General features: G+C 36.5%; 4 protein-coding genes and 1 long non-coding RNA gene across 9 annotated transcripts; 4 read left to right on the forward strand and 1 right to left on the reverse strand.

Annotated features, from left to right (window-relative positions):
* Positions 1 to 415: 415 nt before the first annotated feature.
* Positions 416 to 7,439, forward strand: LOC137745759 (sugar transporter ERD6-like 17). The gene is made up of 18 exons (XM_068485765.1): positions 416 to 641; positions 790 to 852; positions 3,842 to 3,931; positions 4,033 to 4,092; positions 4,442 to 4,507; positions 4,626 to 4,691; positions 4,811 to 4,886; positions 4,984 to 5,048; positions 5,229 to 5,321; positions 5,453 to 5,530; positions 5,634 to 5,718; positions 5,799 to 5,842; positions 5,920 to 5,982; positions 6,067 to 6,126; positions 6,231 to 6,284; positions 6,477 to 6,536; positions 6,645 to 6,759; positions 6,850 to 7,439. The coding sequence occupies exons 1-18, from the start codon at positions 459 to 461 to the stop codon at positions 6,969 to 6,971; spliced, it is 1,443 nt and encodes a 480-aa protein (XP_068341866.1). The 5' UTR covers positions 416 to 458; the 3' UTR covers positions 6,972 to 7,439.
* Positions 7,440 to 11,234: 3,795 nt separating this feature from the next.
* LOC137745758 (sugar transporter ERD6-like 5) lies at positions 11,235 to 15,114 on the forward strand. 4 transcript variants are annotated; one of them, XR_011069726.1, is made up of 18 exons: positions 11,235 to 11,542; positions 11,907 to 11,969; positions 12,051 to 12,140; positions 12,260 to 12,319; positions 12,423 to 12,488; positions 12,588 to 12,653; positions 12,726 to 12,801; positions 12,933 to 12,997; positions 13,117 to 13,209; positions 13,342 to 13,422; positions 13,500 to 13,584; positions 13,683 to 13,726; positions 13,804 to 13,866; positions 13,957 to 14,016; positions 14,088 to 14,158; positions 14,265 to 14,324; positions 14,445 to 14,559; positions 14,653 to 15,114. XR_011069726.1 is itself a non-coding variant. In XM_068485763.1 (18 exons), the coding sequence occupies exons 1-18, from the start codon at positions 11,294 to 11,296 to the stop codon at positions 14,781 to 14,783; spliced, it is 1,521 nt and encodes a 506-aa protein (XP_068341864.1). In that variant the 5' UTR covers positions 11,237 to 11,293; the 3' UTR covers positions 14,784 to 15,114. The 4 variants fall into 4 exon arrangements, 2 of the variants coding, with proteins under 2 accessions (XP_068341864.1, XP_068341865.1); XR_011069727.1 differs by having other exon boundaries at positions 14,091 to 14,158; XM_068485763.1 differs by having other exon boundaries at positions 11,237 to 11,542; positions 14,105 to 14,158.
* A 2,989-nt stretch (positions 15,115 to 18,103) lies between these two features.
* Positions 18,104 to 18,889, reverse strand: LOC137746283 (allene oxide cyclase, chloroplastic-like). The gene has a single exon (XM_068486359.1). The coding sequence runs from the start codon at positions 18,887 to 18,889 to the stop codon at positions 18,104 to 18,106; it is 786 nt and encodes a 261-aa protein (XP_068342460.1).
* A 790-nt stretch (positions 18,890 to 19,679) lies between these two features.
* On the forward strand, positions 19,680 to 21,579 carry LOC137746223 (uncharacterized). 2 transcript variants are annotated; one of them, XR_011069788.1, is made up of 4 exons: positions 19,680 to 19,926; positions 20,141 to 20,200; positions 20,560 to 20,631; positions 21,299 to 21,579. It is a non-coding gene; the product is annotated as an uncharacterized lncRNA (long non-coding RNA). The 2 variants fall into 2 exon arrangements; XR_011069787.1 differs by lacking the exon at positions 21,299 to 21,579 and having other exon boundaries at positions 20,560 to 21,084.
* Positions 21,580 to 22,974: 1,395 nt separating this feature from the next.
* On the forward strand, positions 22,975 to 24,431 carry LOC137746282 (protein FANTASTIC FOUR 3-like). Its single transcript, XM_068486358.1, has one exon. The coding sequence runs from the start codon at positions 23,112 to 23,114 to the stop codon at positions 24,243 to 24,245; it is 1,134 nt and encodes a 377-aa protein (XP_068342459.1). The 5' UTR covers positions 22,975 to 23,111; the 3' UTR covers positions 24,246 to 24,431.
* Positions 24,432 to 24,519: the final 88 nt, after the last annotated feature.

Here is a 24,519-nt window from a genome sequence, read left to right on the forward strand (position 1 = left end):
AAGTGGATATCATGAGGCCTTATGGTGGCCACGGAGCTTAAGAAGTTCAAAGGGCCTACAAAAAATTGAGAGGGAGCAAACAACCAACTACTCCAATTCTGGAACTCTCTCTAATAATGTCATGTTACTATAAATCCTTCCAAACGCTCACTCATGTTTATTACTGTACATATATACAAACTAAGTACATGCATATTTTTTCTTTTTTTCTCTCCCCACCCACACCAGGTCTCGAACCTGGGATCTAATCTACCCCACCCCCTTACCCACACCCTCACCACTAGGCTATTCCTAGTGGCTTAACTAACTACATACATACGAAGTGGACGTAGCTCAATTAAGAGTGAACCGTTTAAACCAGTGTTTATAAGTATGAATGCGCAACTACCAAAGCTAGATCGCTTGAAGTCTTAGTTGGGAGATATAATCTTCGTCTTCCAAGAAGTTAAGATTTATTTATGGATCATAGAGAAACCATGGAAGAAGGACTGCTAACAGTTTCAGAGAACTTGGTACATGAAGAAGGAGCCGGCAATGATTACAGCGATGCAACGCCAGATGTTGGGTCCTTACCGGTCACCACTGTTGTTGTTCTCAGCACTCTGGTGGCCCTCTGTGGTTCCCTTTCTTTTGGGTGTGCTGTAAGTGACTTACCACCTTATTCGACAAATTATTTGTCATGTTCCTTTCACTTTGCTGCATCAAATTGTTTATGGTCTTGAATAATCATTAAATGTTCCTTAAATACAATTAGGAATTAGAATAGTGTGACAGATTTTTTTGTTGCAGTTAGGATATTCATCCGCTGCTGAATCTGGAATTATAGAAGAGTTGGACATTACTCTCGCAGAAGTAAGTTCTCTAAGACTTCTCTCAAGGTTCCATATTAAATTCCTATCTAGCAAGGAATCAATCCTACAATCAAGGTACAAAATAGGAAGCTTTATATACAAATCAGTTGCATATTTGTTTCTTAATCTAAGCCACGATATCCGGGATATCATTGACTTTTTAACACTCTCCTCAAGTTGGAGAGTGGATGTCTAGAACTCCATTGCGTATAAAGGCCAATCGAGAAAGTTTCCTTCCTCAAAGCCTTTGTGAACACATCTTCTAGTTGGTAAAAAGAAGAAACATGTTTTGTGACAACCAAACCATCTTGAATTTTCTCGAATGAAATTACAATATGTCTTCCTACATGCTTTGTTCGTTCATGGTATACTGAATTAATTTGCAGCAATATGAAGAGATCATAACGTATAGTGCCAGCCTTGAATGCAATAATCGCAAATCTATCAATATATATCGAATTCATGACAACTCACCAGAAGCTCCGGTCATGGTTCTTTATTCGTCTTGCGCTGGAGATAAAGAAATTGTCTCTAAAGAAATTGTCTCTTGTCTTTTTTATCTCCAAGAAATCAAAGACCCTAAGAAAAAATAGCATCTTTTAGTAGATTGTTCTAGAACAATTCACAAAGTAAAATCATGAGTAATATGGTAATTTCACACAAACCGATTTTTGTTTTTCAAATCTCGTCCATAGCATCTCCTTTTTCTTTTTCTTTTTTGAAACCCCCACGTTCTTTCTCTCTCCCTCTCTCTCTCTCTCTCTCTCTCTCTCTCTCTCTCTCTCTCTCTCTCTCTCTCATTATAGTATTTTTCTTTTTTAGATCTAGGTCCAAAAACATAGATAGTTTTAGGAGTGGGTCCAGTTATGTAATTACATGTTTTTATTTCTTTTATGCTTTTTTATTTTTATTTTTTAAAGATATTAAAAATCAATTAAAGTCTTCTAACAAAAAAATTAATATATTAACATAAATCTATCTCCAAACATTCTATTCTAACTCAAGTACAAAAATATGAATGTATACTATACCTATAAATAAGGTATGAAACATAACTAAAAGATAGAAAAAACATAATATACCTACAAGCAAGACACACTAATTTGTGGCAAGTTGATCATAAAAAATAATATGTCATATGAGTAGATAAATATAATTAACATGTGATATAGGCCGATTATTAAAAATTAATAAATGGGGTTTAAAGCAGTAGGAAGAACAAGAAATAAAAAAACAGTAAATAAAAAGATATAATCAAAGAGATAATTAGGAATAAATCTGATTTTTATAATAAATCTTATCATTGAAAAGATAATTATTAATAATAAAACATCTAAATTTAAGAAATTGTAGTTATTTTAATAAAATATCGCTGAACCGTAGTACTAATTAGCTAGTTGTTAGTTGAAATTGAACTAAAAGCGTAAAACTACTCTGCTTTGAAAATGGGGAGACATTATTGGACTTCAAAAGGAACGTAACCCAAGCGCAGATGCCACAACTCCATAGATGGTAGGACAGCGTACGTTGTGCGAGGGTTCGCAGAAATTGCTGATATATTGTGCACCGAATGTTGGGTGAAATATGGATTGGAAGCATCTGTTTTCGTTTCAGTCATCCTTCATCTGAAGATCCTTGTTCGTTAACCATGGGGAAGGTCTACGGAAAGGAAAAGGAAACACACTGCCTAAATTTGCAGTGGCGGTAAAAGGAAGCTGCAGAGCTACCATGTAAAATAGGGCAGAGAAAATATTAAACAGAAAAAGTGAATTCTCTGATTAATCAATTAGGGGGTGTTTGTTTGCCCTCACTAAGTTGGACTGGACTGGACTGGACTAGCTATTAGTCCAATAGTGTGTTTGTTCCATGCTGGGACTAACATTAATGAGACTAAATGGGACTAGCATGGACAAAACCCTTCACTAAGAGGTCTTAGCGAGACCCCCCAATAACCATGGGACTAGCTAAGACTATCCTCTCTTTCTCGTCCTCGTCATGCTCAACGACCACTCTCGACAGACTCCTCATCATCTCCGGTCACCTAGATCAATCATTAACTTTCCGACTCTCTTTCAGATCCATTTCACAACCAACTTTCATATAAAATATACCAAATTGAAGCTGAGAGTGACAAGATTACGATTTTACCTGAATTGAGGCCAAAATGTGGTCGAATGTGGCCGGAAAATGGCCTGGAAGTCTCGGCCTGTTTGGGCTTCTTCAAATCCATGACAGATTCGAGCATTCAAAGCTAAGATCTCAATCTAGGGATGGTGATGAATTTTTTGGCGGTGCTAACTTCATCCAATTTAACGAGGGTTGGCCGGAAAACACATCGGGAAACCTGCAACTCGTCGGGAAAATTAGAGCCGTGAGGTTCCATTCGAACAACGCATTGCTAGAGAGGGAGGGAGGACAGAGAAATAGAGATTGGAATCAATAAAGAGTTTGACCAGGAATGAGAAAGAAACATGAATTGAGAGGTCTAAGAGGAAAAAAAGAGGGAGAGGGTGGGACGATGAGAGAAGAGGAAAAGAGTGGGACGGAAATGGTAGGAAAAGATGAAGAAAAAGATAAGATCATAATAAAATATTAATAATTTATATATTAAATAATATAATATTAGAATTTGTTATTATCCAGCTTCTTAGTCCAATACTGCACCAAACGCTTCACTAAGTTAGTCCAATTTAGTCTAGTCTAAGCCAGTCCAGCTTAGTCCTTGAAGCTAATCTAGTCCGAGATAGTCCGGCGCAACAAACGCCCCCTTAGAGCTTTTGTACAACAGGTTTTCCTATCTAGCAAGGAATCTATCCTACAACCAAGTACAAAATAGGAAGCTAAATATACACAAATCAATTACATATTTGTTTCTTCTTTTATGCCAATGTGAATGCAATTGGATGTTTGCCTCCCCTTTGTGTATATATCAAGTAGGTTATAGTCTCTTTTTCAGTTCTATGTATTTAAATTTTCTTCTTATTCTGCAGTACTCAGTTTTTGGTGCAATGCTGACAATCGGAGGGGTGGTTGGCGGATTGGTAAATGGGAGGATAACGGATCTCATTGGTCGTAGATGTGTAAGTTTTCGCATTACCCATTGTGTATCGGCCTAGGGCGGATGTTTAAATTATATTATTTAACATCTTTTCCTTCTTTTTATGTTGATATCTTGAAACAGACAATGTGGTTATCTGAAATTATCAGTATTGCAGGGTGGCTCAGTATAGCATTTGCAAAGGTCTCTTCTCTGAAATTTCGGTATACACACACACACACACACACACACACACACACATATATATATATATATGTATGTATATATATTATCAATGCAATTAAGAAGTCTAAAGTATAGTGCATTGGAAATAAGTGTGGTAACATTTTATAGCATTTTTTTCCACACACACACACACACACACACATATATATATATATATATATATATATATATATATATATATATTATCAATGCAATTAAGAAGTCTAAAGTATAGTGAATTGGAAATAAGTGTGGTAACATTTTATAGCAATTTTTTTCTGGAAATTTCAACATGCAATTTTGAGCTCAGTTCAATGCTTGATTGTAGAATGCTTGGTTGCTGGATTTTGGACGACTGTTAATGGGAATTGGCAGTGCGTTAATTATCTACGTGGTAATTGCAAATTGAAAATTGCAAACAAACTCAGCTTTTTTCTTCTTCAAAATTCATTTTAGTTTGTAACTTATCCATAGAACACTTGTATAATGATTAAATTCTTTCTCATAAACAGGGACCTATATACATAGCAGAAATAACACCAAAGGATTTTAGGGGGAGGTTTACTTCAGCTAATCAGGTATGACATATTTAGTTCGTCGTGCAAATGAGATCCATTGCCAACTTATAATTTATTATGCTTCCTAGTTATTACTTCCCCCTTCTCTAACTGTTAGTCTAAATCTATTAAGTGCACAGTTGATGAATAGCTGTGGCTTTGCACTTATGTATATCGTTGGAAATGCCCTAAACTGGCGTACCATTGCTCTAATCGGTAAATTATCTTTTAGTCCTGCCCTATATTAATTTGATTATTGCATCATCTTTAAATTGAATCAATCACTTAATACTAACTGATTTTATTACTCTAGGTGCTATTCCATCTCTACTGCATATTATAGGTTTATTTTTCATTCCAGAGTCTCCAAGGTGGCTGGTGAGTGAAATTCAGTAATTTTCATACAATGTTAAATGAAGATGAAGACTCTTTAAATTGCTTGACCTTATTCTTCCAACAGTACACACAAGCATATAAATCTTTTACTTCTAAATAAAATTCAGCAGCGAGAAATTTCCTCTAGAATGCTCAAATCATTGATGGTACACTTGTTTGCAGGCAAAAATTGGTAAACAAAAAGAGTTTGAAGATGTGCTGCAGCGTCTTAGAGGAAAAAATGCTAATATATCTCAAGAAGCAGCTGAAATCATGGTAACCTTCCAAGTTCCGGCTTCAAGCCATCGTGAAATATTATCTGTGTGGTATCCTCAACTGGAGGATTTGGAGTTAAAGAATATTCTCTAAGCACATAAAAACAATAAGACATTTTCATATCATGCCAGGATTATACTGAAATCTTTCAGCGGCACTCAGAAAGAATGCTAGACTTGTTCCAGTGGAGATACGCTCACGTAATCATTGTAAGCTGTCTTGCAAGAAATACGACTGAAAAAATCATTGACTGTTTAACCTTTGTTTTTCATGATGTGTCGGACCTTTCTACATTTATTTGAATTTGTTTAGGTTGGAGTGGGGCTGATGCTTCTGCATCAACTTGGGGGGGCTAATGCGGTCTCTTCTTATGGAAGTTCTATCTTTGTAGATGCCGGTAAATTGAAAGATTTTTATTATGGAAGTTCTATATTTGAATAAATGCCATATAATGGGACTGCATCATTATTCTGGCAGATTTCTCAAGTACCATTGGGACTATATCGTTGGCTATTATTGGGGTAAAATGAATTTGAAAACTACTACTCTACATTTGAATTAATAGAGTTCCATTTGATGTTTCTTTCTTGTTTCACAGATACCTGGAACAATATTGAGTGTTCTCTTAGCAGATAAATGTGGAAGACGACCACTTCTGTTGGTAAGACATTGAGAATGGAAAAAGAACGACATTTTTTTATGGTGAATACCAGTAACTCACCGTGAAGCCACCAAACGTTTGTAGGTTTCTTCTGCAGGGATGTGCTTGGGTGCCTTTCTTGTGGGCTTGACTTTTCTATTTCAGGTTCCTACCAAAACAAATTTCGATACTTGTCACTAGCTTGTGTTGTTGCTTCATACGCATGCAAATTGTCATATACTTTGAAGTAAATCTTTTCGATATGGCAGAACCTTGGCCGGTGGAAGGAGCTCACTCCCATTTTTATGTATATTGGCATGTTGGTAAGTACAAATAATCCATAGGCAAGTATTCCTTTTCTTTTCCTGGGCTGCTGGTCACGTTTTCGCTTCTTTTCAGTGTTCTTTAACGAACAAAAATCAAGCTTGGATCTAAAATGCTTTCAATAACAATAGTTTGTGAATTAATTCTGTATATCATTTGAGATATTTAATATTGGTACGTACTGCATTCAGGGTTATTATGCATCATACACAGCAGGCATGGCAGGACTTCCGTTAGTTATTATGGCAGAGGTAGCTAGCGTCGTGTGCTTGACCTTCATGTGCTTTCACTAATTTATTACTGCAAGTTCAGCGGAGCAATAAACTTCTGTTACAACGAACGGATGATTTCAATTTCAGATATTCCCAATAAACGTCAAGGGCACTGCCGGAAGCCTGTTGACTCTGGTGAATACGGGCGCTGGTTCGATTGTTATATACACCTTCAACTTTATGATGGAATGGAGCTCAGCAGGTATCTCAGCAACCAACTCCCCTACTTTTCTTTGTATCTCTTTTTTTCATTTCTTTCCCTGCGTTCTCGTAATCGGTCATATGATTTCAGGAACATTTTTCATCTACGCAACCATTTGCGGTTCAACTGTTGTGTTCGTTGCGAAGCTAGTGACGGAGACCAAGGGGCGAACTCTCGAAGAACTACAAGCATCAATTGCACATTTTGTCTAATAAGATGAACTATGAAGCCATGCTAGAACAGCAGAGGCTGTATTCAGAGCCCAAAGCCTGGCTTTCTCGTGTCATATATAGGTTTGTAATATGTGATTCCCACTTTTATCCACTACTGCCCAGTTCGAATTCCCATCAAACTCTGCAGCGGATAGAGCAGAAGCAAAGTCCTACTCTATCCACAACTCTCCCAGCCGCGGAATGCCATAAGTTGATTAAGTCTTGGGTATATATAATTTAAATGATTTTGTAATTATAGAAATAAATCTCTACTGTAACAAATTATAAGTCGTGGAAGCCTCACTCATGATTCTCGAAGGGGTGGGACACAATTTTATTTATTTATTTTAAAATTTATCTTTTAAAATGTCATAATTAACTGACACATAATTGTTCACGTCATGCTTTAACAAAATTTATTAATGGTCAACTTAACAGAAGTATGAATTTGTGAGAAAATGTAACCTTAAGTATGAGATTGAAATTAGTCATTTAGTACTACGGTTAATAGTATTCCTCTTTAATTGTAAGAGAGAGATATTAAGTTTGATTCTCTCCAAATCCGAATTTGAACCACATTATTACTACTCTATTGTGAGGCTCAACCCATCTCTCTTTCTAATGTAGATAATATTATTTATTTAAAAAAATATATTGAAATGAAAAGAATCTTATAAAAATTTAAAAATTACAATACTTCGTAATAATAAAATGAGAATTATTTTGTCAAACTTTTTAGTATTTGGTTAATTAAACCTTTGGTTGGTGGGGTCGTGGCACACCGCAGACGTGCCTTGTTTTTTACGAGTGAGGATCCTTGAATTCTTTTGTGAGAATTATAGGAATTTTCAATTTACATTTGTTTATCGTACATCGTGTAGTTATAAATTATTGTACATTTTTATATTTAAATTGAATATAAACGATATATAATGAAAACTACAATGAACGGATGTGATTGGAGGAACCGGCCAAGATCCTCTCTCATTTCTGACTATCTTATTTGTTCATGTCTTCTGCTTCTTCGGCTACTCTATGAACGGCTCAGTGCCGTCGTCTTCTTCCTCGCGCGATGGCCAGAAGCTTCACCGACTCAAAGGTCAAACCTTTCCGACCCCGCTAACAGAAGGAAATCTTGGATCGCAGTTCTTCGGTGATTGATTTTCCGTTAGTGCCCCTCATCACTCCTCAGTCTGAGGGCATTCTTGATCCTAGCGTACAACACTACAAAAATACATCAAAGAAGATGCATTTTTCCTTTCATAATTTTCTGAGTTTTTCTCTTTAATTCTCCAGTAACAGTTCTAGATTATGCTTTTGATGTAATATGAGAGACTAATAATAAACGAGTCATCGAACCAACGCTAGTTACACCAATATTGTATTGGAGCCAAGATTTCTTGTGAGGAGAACCTCTCACAAAGTAAAAGAAAAAAGGGTAGTATTCATAAAATTACTAACCAAAATATCATAATATGCATCCAAAATAATCATATTTATCCTCGACAAGTTTTCATATTTTGAAACAACATTCCCCTTAAGGGAAGGGATTCCTATTTTTTGTAAAAAAAAAAATAAATAGGGATTAGTTGTGTGAGCCACTCTGCATCGAATTTCAACGATCTGAACGGTCTATTTTGTAAGTCTCGATACAAAAATCATCCTTGCAGAAATACAATTCAATCCAAAACTATTTGCCTATTTAATTATCAAAATGAAATTTCAATGATTCTTAGAGAACAAAGTGTTCGTAAATTTCTTTGATTTCAATTAAATGTCACAAATATTTCTTATTTGACTAATATTTTATAAGGTTATGAGGTGTAACTTAAAAAATAGATGTTCGGATTGTTAAAGTTCGATACGGTATGAGCCTAACAACTAATTCTTTTTTTTTTAATATATAAAAATGGGGACCCCTTTCCTAAAAAGCTTCCTTTGAAACCATACCATGATAACCTAGTCATCTATACTATTGAAAGAATTATTAGACTCGATAGGGAGAATTAATAAAAAATTTATAAACCCTAGCGCTCAAATAAGAGGTAGAATATAATAGAAATGAATAAAAATGATAGACAACAATAGAAATTTACAAATTTTATTGTTACTCACTAAATGGAATTGTATTTGTTTGTTTGATAAGTTGAATTGGGTTTGGAATTTTGAATGACAAAAAAAATATGAAGGTGCGAGAATGAGATAGGGAATAGCTGTGGAATCTCTAAATTGTACAGTGAAAGAGATCGATTACAGTGTGCTGCAAGATTTTTTAGTTTCAAAAATAAAAGTGAATAATGGGTTTAATTTTAAAGGTTTGATTTGTGATAGTTAAAAGATCATAACAAAGGATATTGAATTTATTTGAAGTGTTGAACAATAGGAGGGACTTAGAGCAAGATACACACACTTATATATTTATAACTTTTTAAGGTCAGGATAGGCTCAAGACCACCATCGTTTCTTGTGGAGTATGATTTTCTTCTCTCTTTTTTTCTCTCCTTCCCTTCCATCCTATTTGAACCGTCATTATTAACTCACGTCAACATCTTATATTATTTTTTTTATAAAAAGAAAATGACAAAATAGAAAGTGTGAGAGAAAAAAATGAAAGGAAATGAGAAAGGAATAAGAGGAGGTAGAATCCTACTATCTCCCTTGGTGCCTTTGCGGGTGATTGTGTAAGCTTAACCACCTTCATACTATCTCGCATGTGTCATTTAAATTTAGTGCCAGCACGTGAATACGATGTACTTGTGCCAACTTAACCAACTGTACAGCTACGTTGAACGAAAAGCAATCCTCACTAAATTTGTGACTATGTCCATTGTGCCAACAATTCGACTGTACAACTGCACAGTATTTCACCTCTTTGATAACTCTTCTCCAAATTTTGTCAACTACCTTTCTCTACCAATTTATCACATAATCGCTAACTTTTGTTTGTTTGATTGAAGCCCAGGCTGCTAGCTTTCCAACTGACATTCTATTCTCTGTTTGTATGAATATAAGTACAACTTTCACACTTCATTTATTGTTTAGGCTAGTGCTATCTACACGTCCATTTTTACTTTTAACACATCCCTCTCAATTTTCGACCGTCGAATCGAATGAATTGAAAAAAATCAATATTAACTGCAGTCAAGGTTTTATGTATCAATTATGATACACAACGGGTCAACTTTATGATGGAATGGATCGGAGCTCAGCAGGTATCTCAGCAACCAACTCCCCGACTTTTCTTTACATCTCTTTTCTTCATTTCTTCTCATGCATGCTCACGATCGATCCCACAATTTCCAGGAACGTTTTTCATCTTCTCGGCCATTTGCAGTTTAACTGTTGTGTCCATTGCAAAACTTGTGAGGGAGACTAAGGGGAGAACGCTTGAAGAACTACAAGCATCTATTGTACATTGTGAAATCAGATGAACTAAGAAGCCATGCTAGCAGAGAATAGAGGCTGTCTTTTGAACCCTATTGCACATTTCATTAATCTTTTGATTAGTTCAGTAAATGAGATTTGTTTATGATCATTTGAAGCCAATTGTCCTTTTTCAGTCAGAAGAGAATATTCTTATAAAACCATCTTAAGGAGAGGGTCTAGTGTAAATTTTACACCGTCACGAAGTATTACCAATTTCTTCATGTTATAGTATGTGAATCTATTTAATAATATTATATCTTACATCTATGAGGTATCAACTCTATGATTTACCTATATTTTAAGAAGTGCTTTAATAACATCATGTGATAATATGTGATAATATTACTATTATATTTTCTTTTTTTTTAATTCTTTAGAAAAGTAAAAAGACAATGACCTTTTCACTTGTTTTCCTAGACATTTATACAAAGGAATAGTGGTCATCATCATCAATAATTTAACGGTAAGTGGTCTTTTTTAAAAAAAAAAAAAGGGATAACTGATAGTAAGTGGTCCTTTAATTTTTATTGTATTTTTTCTCTATCGTTGAATTGTATCAAACAGTAAATTACCAAAATTTCCTCAGACCCTGAGATCTAGGAGAACCGGACTCAAAATACATAAGCCATGACACCCAAACAATTCCCACGAATTATTACACAGAGAGGATGGATGGTCTCCAACTTGGTCAGTGTCTCGCTGACGATGTTTGATCAATAAGTGTTGATAAACTAGAAAACGACAACTTTGACACCGTTACATGGAAAGCAGCTTTAACAATACGACAAACACTTCCACATGTCTCTCACTCTTTCCCTTGTTTGTTTTAGATATACTTTAACTCAATTGTTCTGAGTTTTCATATGATTCCTTTGTCTTTGAAGGAGTACTAAAAAATGAGCAGAGAAAACATAGAAGAAGCAGAACTCTCAAATCCTTTGCTCGTCAAAAATAGTACATCGAAGCTCCATAGTGGCGGCATCGGTGGCAGTGGCGGTAGCGGCAGCGGTGGTAGTTGCAGTGGCAGCAATAGCAACGGTGGTGCTGGTTATGAAGAAGGAGGTGAAAGTAGCTCATCAGCTACGATTATGGTTATGGTCAGCACTCTGGTTGCTGTCTCTGGCTCCTATGTTTTTGGGTCTGCGGTAAGTGTAGTTTGAGTATTTTGACACATGACAGTACATGATTACTGGAATACCATCAATTAGGCAGAGATGTTAGTGCGACAATATCTCAAGTCAATTAGGCACGTGAAAAAGTTAGAATGCATAATAGTGATTATTTTGGAATACTGTTACAGTGACGTGTCTGGCGTAGATAAATTTCATGTTCTTAAATGTTTAAACTTGATTAGAAACTTTTGGGTTTGAGGAAAAAATATTTTCTGTTGTGTACGCGTTTTGTTTTTCTAAATATTTTGGTAATCAATTGTTGTGTTGCAAGATAAATATCTTGGTGTCTCTATGGAATAGTACTAGCCGTTTGATTGGTTTCCTAATCGATTTGCAGGTGGGATATTCCTCACCAGCTCGGTCTGGGGTCATGAATGATCTGGGCCTCACTGTAGCTCAGGTTTGCATAATTTTTCCATTAATATGGATGGAGCATGTGTGTGTGATTGTATGTGTCTTACGGTCGCTGTCCATTTTGCAGTACTCGGTTTTTGGTTCAATATTGACAATCGGAGCAATGATAGGAGCAGTAGTGAGTGGAAGAATAGCAGATTATATAGGCAGAAGAGGTGTAAGTTTCTTCCTTCCATTCAACTTTTCTCATTTCAAATAATATTGTAACATTTTAACTCCGGACCAAGTTCTAATCTCTTCAATTTTGCTTGATTCGGGTTTGTTTTGATGAAGCAGGCAATGGCATTTGCCGAGATATTCTGCATTTTGGGATGGCTAGCAATAGCTTTCTCTAAGGTTTTGCATCCTTTCGGCCATCTCTCTTTACTTGTTCTTTATATTTGAAAGATTGGAACTTTTTGTTCAGCTCATGGTTTTTAAGTTATGTTCTTCTCGAAAGGTTGCTTGGTGGGCGGAACTTGGAAGGCTGTTGGTTGGATGTGGAATAGGGCTTCTTTCTTATGTGGTAATTTTTGTGAGGATTGCAATTGCATACAGAACTCATGTAAGATTTTTGTTGAAGTTCTGCGTAAAATTGTTTATTTTTTATTTTTATAACAAACAGGTGCCTATATACATAGCAGAAATAACACCGAAGAATCTGCGGGGAGGATTTACAACTGTTCATCAGGTAAAGTTATAAAAATTTGGAAACCAGCTGATTGTTTGTTTACCTGCTCACCAGTCACCACTGATTTTACAGTTGATGATATGCTGTGGCTTGTCGCTGACATATCTTATCGGGGCTTTTTTGAACTGGCGAGCTTTGGCTCTCCTCGGTAGCTTTCTCTTCCTCTATGTTGTAATATAAGATTACCACAAACTGTACCTTGCAGTAGAATTGAAAATGACATCTGGGAGAAACATAATCTGAATTATATGACGGAGGTTTCTCTCGTCTAAATGTCAGGGACTATTCCGTGTGTTATACAGATTTTAGGTCTTTTCTTCATTCCAGAGTCTCCTAGATGGCTGGTGAGTTAATTATTAAATTGTGTCATCAGAAATGTTATACACATGCATCATTTTCTTTGGAGGCGATATGGAAAAGTTGAGGATCCTTTGACATGTTCTGCTTGTGAGACCATTTTCAGGCAAAGATCGGTAAATGGAAAGAGTGTGAAGCCGCTCTTCAGCGCCTTAGGGGGGAGAATTCTGGTACTTCTCAAGAAGTAGCTGAGATTAGAGTAAGTTTTGAATTACATCTCCTTTGTTTCGATTTAACTAGAAACAACATATATTTCGAGTATTGCTGTATATATTCACTGTCAAGATAGTAGCATGGGAAAATGACTGATACATGTTTGTTTCTCTGATAGGATTATACAGAAACTCTGAAACGGCTTTCAGAAGCGAGAATTCTTGACTTATTTCAAAGGAGATACACTTATTCCCTCGTTGTGAGCTTCTAAGCTAATCCCTGCTACGACATGCATCCCTTCTTTTTGTTATCTTTCATAATTTGTAAATTCCTTAGGTAGGAGTTGGGCTTATGGTACTACAACAATTTGGAGGGGTCAATGGCATTGCCTTCTATGCAAGTACTATATTCATTTCAGCTGGTATGTCAAAAAGCCTTCTTTGCGAGCTTCTTTTGTGTATCTAATAATCTCCAAAAGAAAACAGATGATAAATGAAGTAAATCTATGGCTTATGACAGGATTTTCAGATAGTGTTGGGACTATAGCTATGGTTGCAGTTCAGGTGCTTCATTATCTTAGCTCAATTCTTGGTTTCCTGATTGTTTCTTCAGACTCGTAATTCTGATTTGTCTTCCGCAGGTTCCAATGACAGTATTGGGTGTAATTTTGATGGACAAAGCTGGACGGCGTCCTCTTCTTCTGGTATGAACCGAAAAGATCGAGAATTCTGGTGTATTTTTGGGATCAAATGAAAATCCAATGCTGAAGTCTCATAATTCGTATTTCTTACAGGTATCTTCAGCAGGAACATGCTTAGCTTGCCTCCTTGTCGGGCTGTCATTCTCGTTGCAGGTTTACCCTTGAACAAAATCTAATCCTCTTTCAGTTTCATATTGTCCTTCGTACATTACCTTGAAAGAAAGAAGTGTAACCTGTGTAGAACCTTCAACAGTGGAAGCAGATTACTCCCATTTTGGCACTTATCGGCGTTTTGGTAAATCCAACTTAACTTGAATCTCAGAACTTGTTTTTCTTTCTGATATATGCCAATAGGCAACAGACTCACAGTATGGGTGAACCTATTTGAAACCTACGATCAGGCATTTACTGGATCGTTCTCGTTGGGCATAGGAGGCATTCCTTGGGTTATAATGTCAGAGGTAGGCTATACTCAACAAGCATGACCTCAACAATATTGATAGAAAGTTCGAAATTCAGTTCAGTGACATACATTTTGATATACCGCATTTCTAACTAATTTAGCCTAATTTCGATTTCAGATATTTCCCATAAACATGAAGGGGTCAGCCGGCAGCCTAATAACATTGGTTAACTGGTTAGGTTCTTGGATAGTCTCATACGCTTTTAATTTCCTAATGGATTGGAGCTCCGCAGGTAATGCCACAAAATTTTTGCTTCCTTTTTCTGTCTGGATTTGAGCTGACTCCCTCTTTACATTACACATTTGATATTCTTTTTCTGTTTCAGGAACTTTTTTCTTGTTTTCAAGCGTATCTGCTGTAACCGTTCTGTTTGTTGCAAAGCTGGTACCGGAGACAAAGGGCCGAACGCTGGAAGAAATACAAACATCGTTGAACCGATTTTCAGAAAAATTATGACATTGTCAATCCATTTCCAGATGTGGTTTTATCCATGATTGATTGCGCATTGCAGCATTGCAGAAGGAAGCATGTTCTGAATGTCAGCACAGCTTTGCAATTCAAGGTTATACTGTAGCTCCGATCCATGAGACTAATTTCATTTTCTTTGTATTAAACCAGTTGGTGATTAGCACCTTCGAAAAATTGTGTATTTTTTTCATTGATCCACGGTTATAGACCAAATGCTGCCTGTAACACACGAAGGAGAAGCATCTCCCAAATATTCAATGTTGTACGTAGTTCTAATTCCTAAAGATTAGCAATATATAACACGTTGATAGCATGTTTACTAATCCGTAATCAAGATTGGAGTAATTGACTTGAGAAAGAGTTGGATTGAGGAGGAGGCCAAATCGGATTTCTGTTTGAAGTTGTTTATTAATCTGTATGGAACCAGAATGGAAAAGTTTTTTGGTTACTTCAAGTTAGACAGAAATGACCTATAAAATCATCACTGATGAAGGTTGAAGCTGCGCAACTCTTGAAAGATGAGTAACTAGCTAATTTCAAGATTTTAGAGTCGAGCTAGCGGCCACTACTAATCACACTGATAACAACCCGCCAAGTATTCAATTATTAGAAGTGAAACAATTTAATATATGTTGTAATTTATTCTAGCAAGCTTCCGATGTAGAAAATGCATTCTTTCAAACATCTAGCATATGAGTTAATTTTCTGGTCATATTAGGTACCTAGCTACCAAATGGCTGCATAAATCACATGTCATTATGTTTCTTACGGCATAGAAATTAGGCCATTTTTGGAGTCCCTGACGCTATCCCTCTCTCAAAACAGAGTCCACGTGATTTACACCCAAAACTCCAATGTCCTCATTTCCTATAAAGCATTGCCTTTTACCATCTCCAATTAATATAACCTGAACTCCCTTCTTCTTTCTCTCCATGGCTGAGGTACCATCTTCCGAGCAACCACATTCACTGTTGCCATAGAATCAGCCGACCGCATAGCACCTTCAATTTGGATAAACAACATTACGTCGAGGCCGACTGGTTATTTATCCAAGTCTCAGTCGAGAAGGATTTTCGAATCCTTATTGGTAGAGGTCATCTCATTAGCCTTCTCGGCGAAGTGAGGTGTTACATGTTACTACATTCGGCATATTGAAAGTCGAATTTGATATAACTTCACAGAACTAGCAACCTTGTCTTCAGACTTTATAACACGAAGGCCGAGACGTGTTCCTTCCTCGGCCGCATTCGCAAGATCAAGAAGTCAGCAGTGCACCCAACACGACATCAACACATTTTACTCCCCGACTGAGCTCGGCTGACGAGTTGGCACACCCCGCACACAACCGAATGACGTAGTTAGCTTATTGATTACTCGGCCTGCGTGTCACGTAGGCTTGGTAGTTTTTAAGGTCAACAGTACCTCACATCATGTGTCACTAAATTTTGTGCTCTCCTTTGTTTCTTATCTTCGTTTACCGATAGCTTCATGGACAACTACCGAAAATTCTACTATGGAATCACTACATTCAAAGGCATGTACATTTTCAACTGCAGTAATGCCGAGGACATGGATAGGGACTTGAAGAAGTATAAAATAAAGCAGTGTTTTAAAAATCAGCTTAGGCGGCGCCTAGGCGCTAGGCGATGGCTAGCCACCAGGATTAACTCTTAATCGGAAGGAAAATCGGCAAAGGGATTAGGCGGGCGTCAAGGCGGTCTGGAATCTCAATTTTTTTCTATTTTCAAACTTGAGAAAGGATGAATGCAGTGCGTTCTAAACTTTCTGGGTTGCTGGTTCTATGTTCTAGCGAAGATGAAAAAGGAAGAAAATGAGAAAATAAGCTTCTCTCTCTTCCTTTCATTCATGTGACCACTCTCAAACGTTTCTATTTAATTTTGTCCAATCACATTTGGACAGCTAATTTTGTCCAATCACATTTGGACAGCTAGCATCAAGATAATTTTTCAAGGAAAAAAAATGAGCTGTCACTATCTCGCTATTGATTGTTCTCATAAAAAAACATGGGATGTGAGTCCCTAGGTGTACTTTTGCTATTAAGTATTGGTGTAGCTCCCCATCTCCATGCGTCCAATGTCTCACTTTGCATTCTACACCCACATATTTGACACCTTTATCTCTTTAAATTCTATATTACACTCTTGCATTATATTATTTTATTATTTTTTATTTTATGATCAGAATAAAATCAGCTTATATCATACTCTTATGGTAAATATGTATTTTTTTTTTAAATAACGTCTTCCTCAATATTTAATCATCTACTATAAAATAAATTTAACTAATTCATATGGTATATAATATATTTATTCCAAGATATACAAGAATAATTTTTTGTAAGTGTCAATATGCACTTATTTACAAGATATACAAGAAATTTACCTAAATCTGCATAGGCGCCCTCCTAGATCCCTTCTAGCCGCCTAGGCGCTAGGCGCTAGGCGCCAGCGGGTCGCCTGACTAGCGCCTATCGTTTTTTAGAATCTTGGAATAAAGTTCATAGATTTTGTTCACGCCTTTATGTCACTGTTTGTGTTCTTGGTCTTTGATTTCAGCAACTCCAGTGTGCAAAGCTCCTTTTCTGAACTGGGAATTAGTGAACTAACCATGAATTTGCCACTTAGAGCTAGAAAATTTGTCGAGTTTCTTGTTCACAATCTTTCCGACTACTTGTAGAGGGATCGGATGCGGAGATGTGGTTCCCAGGCATTGTAGTGTTAGTAACAGTAATTACATGTACATTTTGTTGAGAGCCGATGATGTGAGAACAATTTGTCCCTCAACAATGAGGGACAAGCTAATGCAAAGACTTATAAGATGTTGGGCTACTCTTCTTATTATCAATTGGTTTTACGGTGGAACCTCAACTTTTTTATAGTATTAGAGCATGTTACTAATGCAAGGGTCAAACTGAGTAGTTATAACCTACGAGGATTTGAAACCTATCTTCTTTTTTTTGTTGGAATTTTTTATTATTCCCTGTATCACAAGTTGAATTGTTATCTACCTATATAATACCTAGGTTTTTGTTTATAGTCTACCTATAACACAAATTATTTGTATTACATGTTTTTTTTTAAAGAATAAAATTGGTATAAAAACATGTAATTAGATAATTAGACTCACTCTAAAAAATAACCAATATTTTTTTACCTAAATCTCAAAGCTCTTTTCATGGTGAAGGAAAACAGCTTTCATTTCTTCCAAAATAAATCCAAAAAAAATAAATTTATTAGTCTCCACTGCCACCACAATATCTTGTAAAAACAAGAAATCAACATCATCTTTCAATCATTGAAACCAGCAATGGTGGCATGAGGCTCACAAGCCCTAGCAGCTGAAGTAGGCTCCACATCAGGAGTAGGCTCCACAGGCTTCCCAAGTAGCTCTTCAGGCAAGTTCTTGCAAATACCCTTGAGATAAAATGTGTAGAAAAGTTTAAAAGGGTATACGAGCTGCTGCAACTTCACTTGACCATACACACCTTCGAAAATTCCAGACCCTCCTTTCACAGACAAATATGTGTCCTCATAAGTCAGATAAGACCCCTGCACAGAAATGTGACCATAGTCTCCAAAGTAGAAGCTGTAGATAGCCTCGTATCGACCTCCACTATTGATCTTCTCCGGATAGTGTTGGATCAAAATGGTTATCCCCGCCGTGATTCCAATGCGTTTTTGCAAGTCCCCGGTGTACAGCTTGTTCGTCAAAGGGACAAGATCGCCAAGGGAGTGGACTTCTTTCCCGCTCAATCTTAGGTAGACCGGGCTGCCACGGTCACGCTCATTGATCTCATACACATGAAGTACTTGTGGAACTTCAGAGCCAGGTCTTTCATCAGTTTCGGTTGAGGAGGGGTTGGCCTGGCTTTTGCAAGTGAACGAGGATGTTTTCAGCACGGACAACTTGTTAGAATTTGAGTAGGAAGTATGGAGTTTGAGATCAACTGGGTTTTGGAGATTCGATGACTTGGAATAATTGGCAGGTGAATAATGAGCAAAGGAGGGCAGCAGTCTAGGGTTTACAAGTTTCGAAGAGGGGACGCAAGTGAGAGAAGAGGTTAAGGAAGCCATTGATTCTAGCCAAGTTGTTTTCTTCTTCTTCTTTTTTCTAAAGTAGTGATTGAGAACCGAGAATGTGGTGGAAAATGCATAGAACGAAGAGGACGACGGATAGTTTTCCTATAAATTCATTGGATGAAGGTGGAAGGGTAGGAGATTGTGAATGACTGACTCATCGCAGTTCCAAAATAAGTGAATGAATGCTTTCGGTACGTTATTGATTTCAGTGCATGAAAATTAATTGATTTCATTGATTTTTCAACTTTACTAAAAGGGTAATGCTAGGGAATAGAAACCAAAAAATGTACATGCTGCATAAACTTAAATTTGTACAGGCTGCGTACACTTAAACCGCATAATAGTGTACATTGTTTTACATCCAATTTGAAGATCTTTTCATAATTTAGTTGACTATATCCACGAGGATAATATTATGGACCTGGCTTCTCTGCCCTTCCATTCTCGTATACTTCTTCCCTTCTATTTGTGCGGTCACGGTTAAGGTACGTCAACATTTTATATCACTATTATTTTTTGTCTTATCATCTTTATAAAAAAATTAATATAAAATGTTGACGTGTCTTAATATGACCGTACAAAATAGGAGAGAATGAAAGTGTATGGAAACTGAAAAGGCAAAGAAGCCGGTCATAATATTATTACTTTTTACTATAGCCGACTGTTCATAAGCACAGTGTTGTTCTGGTTTTACCCTCTCTTAGTTTCGGTTATTTCCAGTCTGCCACTGTTTATATATGCCAAATATTTGTTTCTCCGTTTCTTCCTCCAGTCCTGCCTTCTCTCTTCCCTTCTGCGCGCAACTCACCACGCCTCCCAACCACGACCACTACACTCCTCCAAACCACCACCAACCTATCCCTCTCACTCTTCTTAGTCAAGCTCTCGCCAATTTTTTCGTTGTTTTCGTGTAACCAATAGTAAGGGTTTCAGACATATTTTCCAGCGGCCCAATTCCTGCCGATCGCCGGTGGATCGGGCCTCTCCGTTGCCTGGAAACAACTTCTCTCACTCCCAGGAGATACATTAAGGTATTGCATGTTCAATATTAGTTCATTTTAAGATGGATTGAAGGAAACTGTATAATCTGCATATGAATGCCCTTAAACTGGAGGGATTGGCATAAGTTGCTTTGTCCGTCCTCTCTTCCCCAGGTTTTTGTTTTCAATTTTTTAGCTTGGGATTGTTCGTTTTGATCGGATTTTCGATTTTTTCTGTGGGTTTTCTTTTCTGGGTTTGATTCAGATTGTTTCTTTGCTGCTGGAGAATGGAGCTGATGCCAATTCTAGGAATTACTGCGGGCAGGTACGAAAGTTGGTGCTTTTTCTCATCTAGATTATGATTGTTTGACAGACAGTAATTTAATTTGTGCTTCTGAATCCCCATTAGAGTAAATTTTGGCATTTGGGTATTGATCTGGTTAGAAAGTTTAGTGATTGGTTTGCTTTGTCGCATAAATCAAACCCTCTTTATCGAAAAAATTGAAGCTCATGAGGGGATTGAACTAATTTCATGCTTAAGTTTGTCGAGGCCACAGATTTCATTTTAGCGAAAATAGATGGGGAAATGCTGCTGCAATATTTTCCTTTAGGTATGTTCAACGGAATTGTTGTTTCGTGTTTGATGCGAATGTTGATTAAGTTGTTTGATTTCTGTGTTTAAAGACAGCATTGATGCAAGCGTGCCAATATGGACATTGGGAAGTTGTACAGACCCTCTTGCTCTTCAGATGCAATGTAATTTTTTATTCTCGTTGGTTTTGTATTTGATAAGTCAGTGAGCACAATGAAAGATTCAAGAGATGTTATCAGTGGTTTTTAAGTGCATTAATGTTGTACGTAAAAAGTAGGGCGTATATTGACTGGGGTTAAGTTCATAGATCAGATTTCTCTCTGATCTGTGAATTTTTCATTCGAATAGGCAGGCCTTTGCAGAGGAAATGCTCATGTCTGTCTTTTAAGGATTTCTTCCAAATATTTAGATTTGTGGTCTTCACTTTGAGTCCTACTATACATCAATGCATTTTAAGTTGCTTAGATATTCCACTTGCAAGATATTTATGGATTCTTGACCGCATATTCAGCCGTTAAATTCAGTAATATATGTTGTACATGAATTTCTACATAGGTTAGATAAAAGGAAGACCCGAAAACTAGAAAATGACGGATCTCTTTCATTTTCATGTATCGCACTTTACCCTTTATTTTGTCCTTATCGTTAAAACTCAAAATTTTCAAACTCTTTTCATTAGTTTTCCTTGTTTTCAAAGGAACGAATGTTTGTTGGTGGCTGTCTATGGATCATGGATTTTTCTTTAATTATTTATTTATAATATTTAAACTCTTATGTTTGGTAGTTTTCTGATTCATGTTTGTATTTCGATTTTTGAATTGCAATTTGCAGGTATGTGAATCGTAAGTTTAGCATTTCAAGGCATATAGGATACGAACTTATGTTGATAATAGTTAGGTGGGATTAGAGGAGACAATTGATGAAGGAAATTGGGATTGAATTTCGTTTGCAGCGAATCAAGTGGTTCTTGGTGAAACCCTTTTCTTGGTTTGCTTATATTTTTCATTGAAAAGGTTTTTACTATTTTTTTGCATGAGTTCAATTGTTTAGATTTACCCAAATCATATATTGCAAGGCGGCTTCCTTAATGTTTGTATTAAGCTGACTATTTGAACTCTCTACTAAATCTTTTGCATGTAAATGGTATGTAAATACACATCAATTATTATTTTTTGTATGAAAATAGTACTTTGTACAAAAAAAAAATTATACGGTTTTTAATCCTGCGGCTTCGCGCAGGTATCATTTGCTAGTAATTAAACTTAAATGATTTCCAAAAACTATTAAATTTTTCTAAATACTTTAAAGGATGATAAACAGCGTGAATGATTCCGATTATCTTTAACTTTATAATGAAATTGATTCCAGTGTCAAATGTAGAATCTGTATAAAACGGAAAAAAAAAAAGAAAAAAAAAACTATAATTTTTACTAATTAATAAAACACTCATTGTCAACTAAAATTCTATGAAATTACCAGTTTAACCCTCTAATTAAAATGAAACATGAATAAGAAATATGGAACAGAAATGTAATTTTACACAATCAAATTTTGCTGTTTTTTTTTTCAAAATCTCAGCTATATGTAATTCTAATATATCTATAATTAAAAATAAATTAATTAATTAATTAAAATAAAAAAAATAAAAAAAAAGCTTCCCACTCCCACATTCTCTATCACTCTCTTCCTCTCTACTTATATTTCAAAAACAAAAATAGAAAATTTTCTCACACACTTTGTGTGTGCCTATATGTTAGTAGAAAACGAAGGAAAGAACAAAGAAACATTGTTACTGCTAAAGAAACTAAATTCGTAGGTAAAATTTTATAAACTAATGATATAGAAGTTGATAATTAAATTTGTACTCATTTATTATTAATGACAAATCATTTAATTCGTAAATTCTAAAAAAACAAATAATCGTGAAGAGAAGATGGTGATGAGGATTGCGTTAGGAAGGCTAGTGGAATATAAAGGCAGATGTCCGAGGCCATCCTACGTGGGACCCGGCATACTTTGCTCCCTACTCTCCATCACTACAGCTCATATAATTTCTCTTTTCTTTCTATCACCACCTTTTATACTTTCTTTTTTATAAGAGAATTGGATACTTCAAAAATCTAATTCAACATTTTAAATTTTTTATATTTGAAAAGAAAAATACACTGGTAAGGAGTATAAAATAAGATTTTTAAAGTGTCAATAATACTTCTTTTTTATAATTGGGATTGTTTTCGAATTTCTATGTTTGGAGTTAGCGAACATAAAGATGCGAACCATTTATTTAAAAAATTTACGATCTTTATTAGTCTATTCAACCGATTCACTTTACATAATTAAAAGTTCATATTTCTTTCTTTCGTTTAAACGACTCTGATTTTATATCCGTTAACTCTGAACTAAGAAGTTCGGAAAGGATCTCCATTTTTTTTCTTTTGCCACGCTGGCGCTCTCTTCACCATTCTTCCCACTAGCACCACCCACTATACTCTCTAACTTTCTCTTTCTACCATCATGCATTTTGGTTGCCCTATCTTTGGTGAGAGGTCTATATTTTAATAGCATTCCCACTCCTCTCTTTCCTCCCCATTTTTCCTTTGCAAATTAAAAAACCGAACCTATTTTTTCTTCTTGCTTCTTTTCTATGTACTACTACTGCTGCTGTCCTCTCCTCCTCCTCCTCCTCATCCTTCTATTCATTTCTCTATTGAATCTATATAAAAATAATAAGCTTAGTAATATTATAATTTTTTTAAATCCAATTATGATGATTAGCTTTTGTAGAAAGATCACTCCTCACTCTATCCTTTGCCTCACCACAACAACTACTACCACAGCCACAACAACAACCTCCATTGATGGTCATGAAAAGCTCCCATTAAAATGTCACCGTTACATTTCTCCTTTAAGTTCTACAAGATCAGGAGGAGGAGGGTTACTGGGGTTGGTTGCTGCAACCGAAAACGATCACAAAAAAAGCCAACCTTTTGTTTTGGAATCTTCATCCATCAAATCCTCCTCGTCATCACCATCAAATTCATCAACACCAGCTTTGTCGCCGGTGGTGTTTGAATTTGGAAAAAAGAAAGATCCAAGAGGGTTTGGGTTCATAGACGACATAGGAGGCGGCGTGGACGGCTTGACGTCGTGCACGGAGAGTCTAGGGTTTGAAAGTTCGAACGAGAGGTTGGTGGACGATCATCAGATCATTGAAAGAATTAGCCATGTTCATGAGAAGGCTGATGAGAATGATCAAGATGGTGTCGAGGAGGATGCATGTTTGAGGATGATGAGGCACTCGATGAAGAGAGCGCCGAAATGGACGAAGATGGGGAAGAGGAGAGTGGAGCCCAAGAAGTATCCACCACCGCTTTCATCGTTGAATCAAAATGGACACCCTAGGTATTATCTGAGGCCTGAGAGGAAAGATGGGAGGTTGGAGCTTACGGAGGTAAGGATTTATAGGCCTGAGATTTTTAGAGCTTATCGTGAAGATGGACGGTTGAGATTGCATCTTGTTAGCCACGAACCTCACATTCAAGAAGAGGAAGAACCAATATTAGAAGCCATAGAAGAAGTACAAGGAGAAGAAGAAGCATTTCTTGATGATGAGGAGGAAATTATTGAGGAGGAGAAAGAGGAAGACAGTGTTGGTGGAGAGTGGCTGAAGGGTGGAGCAGAAGGGTTTCGGCGGTGTCAAAATCTGGTGAACCACCACCACCACCACCGCAACTTGCCTGTGTGGAGCCAGCAGCAGCATTGCGTGACAACCAGGTGATGATAGCATAATCTCATCACTTGGCTAGCAGATCAGGAGAACATGGCATGATGTTCAAGTGGCAGCGTTGAGAAGGAGACAAGTGTACGTGTAGTTAATTAGGGCATTTCCTCGAAATTAGGGTTAAAAGGGCCAGCTTAATTAATTAATGGTAGAGAGGGCACATTTTGGCTTAGCCAAATTGATTAAAGCAGATTGCTCTTTCTCTGTATTAAGTTTGAATTTACTCATCATAAAGTTTAGATGAATTTATCATGGATTTCTTATTCTTTGT

This window comes from Pyrus communis, chromosome 9 (assembly GCF_963583255.1).
Source record: "Pyrus communis chromosome 9, drPyrComm1.1, whole genome shotgun sequence".
Lineage (NCBI taxonomy): Eukaryota > Viridiplantae > Streptophyta > Magnoliopsida > Rosales > Rosaceae > Pyrus > Pyrus communis.

What these genes read in the sequence shown, in the direction of transcription:
- LOC137745759 (XM_068485765.1), top strand. Translation starts at nt 459, where the DNA reads ATGGATCATAGAGAAACCATGGAAGAAGGACTGCTAACAGTTTCAGAG. An exon ending in ATCTCATTGGTCGTAGATGT is followed by an intron (nt 3,932 to 4,032) that starts GTAAGTTTTCGC and finishes ATCTTGAAACAG; the next exon opens with ACAATGTGGTTATCTGAAAT. An exon ending in GCTTGACTTTTCTATTTCAG is followed by an intron (nt 6,127 to 6,230) that starts GTTCCTACCAAA and finishes TCGATATGGCAG; the next exon opens with AACCTTGGCCGGTGGAAGGA.
- LOC137745758 (XM_068485763.1), top strand. Translation starts at nt 11,294, where the DNA reads ATGAGCAGAGAAAACATAGAAGAAGCAGAACTCTCAAATCCTTTGCTC. An exon ending in TAGGGCTTCTTTCTTATGTG is followed by an intron (nt 12,489 to 12,587) that starts GTAATTTTTGTG and finishes TATAACAAACAG; the next exon opens with GTGCCTATATACATAGCAGA. An exon ending in TACTATATTCATTTCAGCTG is followed by an intron (nt 13,585 to 13,682) that starts GTATGTCAAAAA and finishes GGCTTATGACAG; the next exon opens with GATTTTCAGATAGTGTTGGG.
- LOC137746283 (XM_068486359.1), bottom strand. Translation starts at nt 18,889, where the DNA reads ATGGCTTCCTTAACCTCTTCTCTCACTTGCGTCCCCTCTTCGAAACTT.
- LOC137746282 (XM_068486358.1), top strand. Translation starts at nt 23,112, where the DNA reads ATGTACTACTACTGCTGCTGTCCTCTCCTCCTCCTCCTCCTCATCCTT.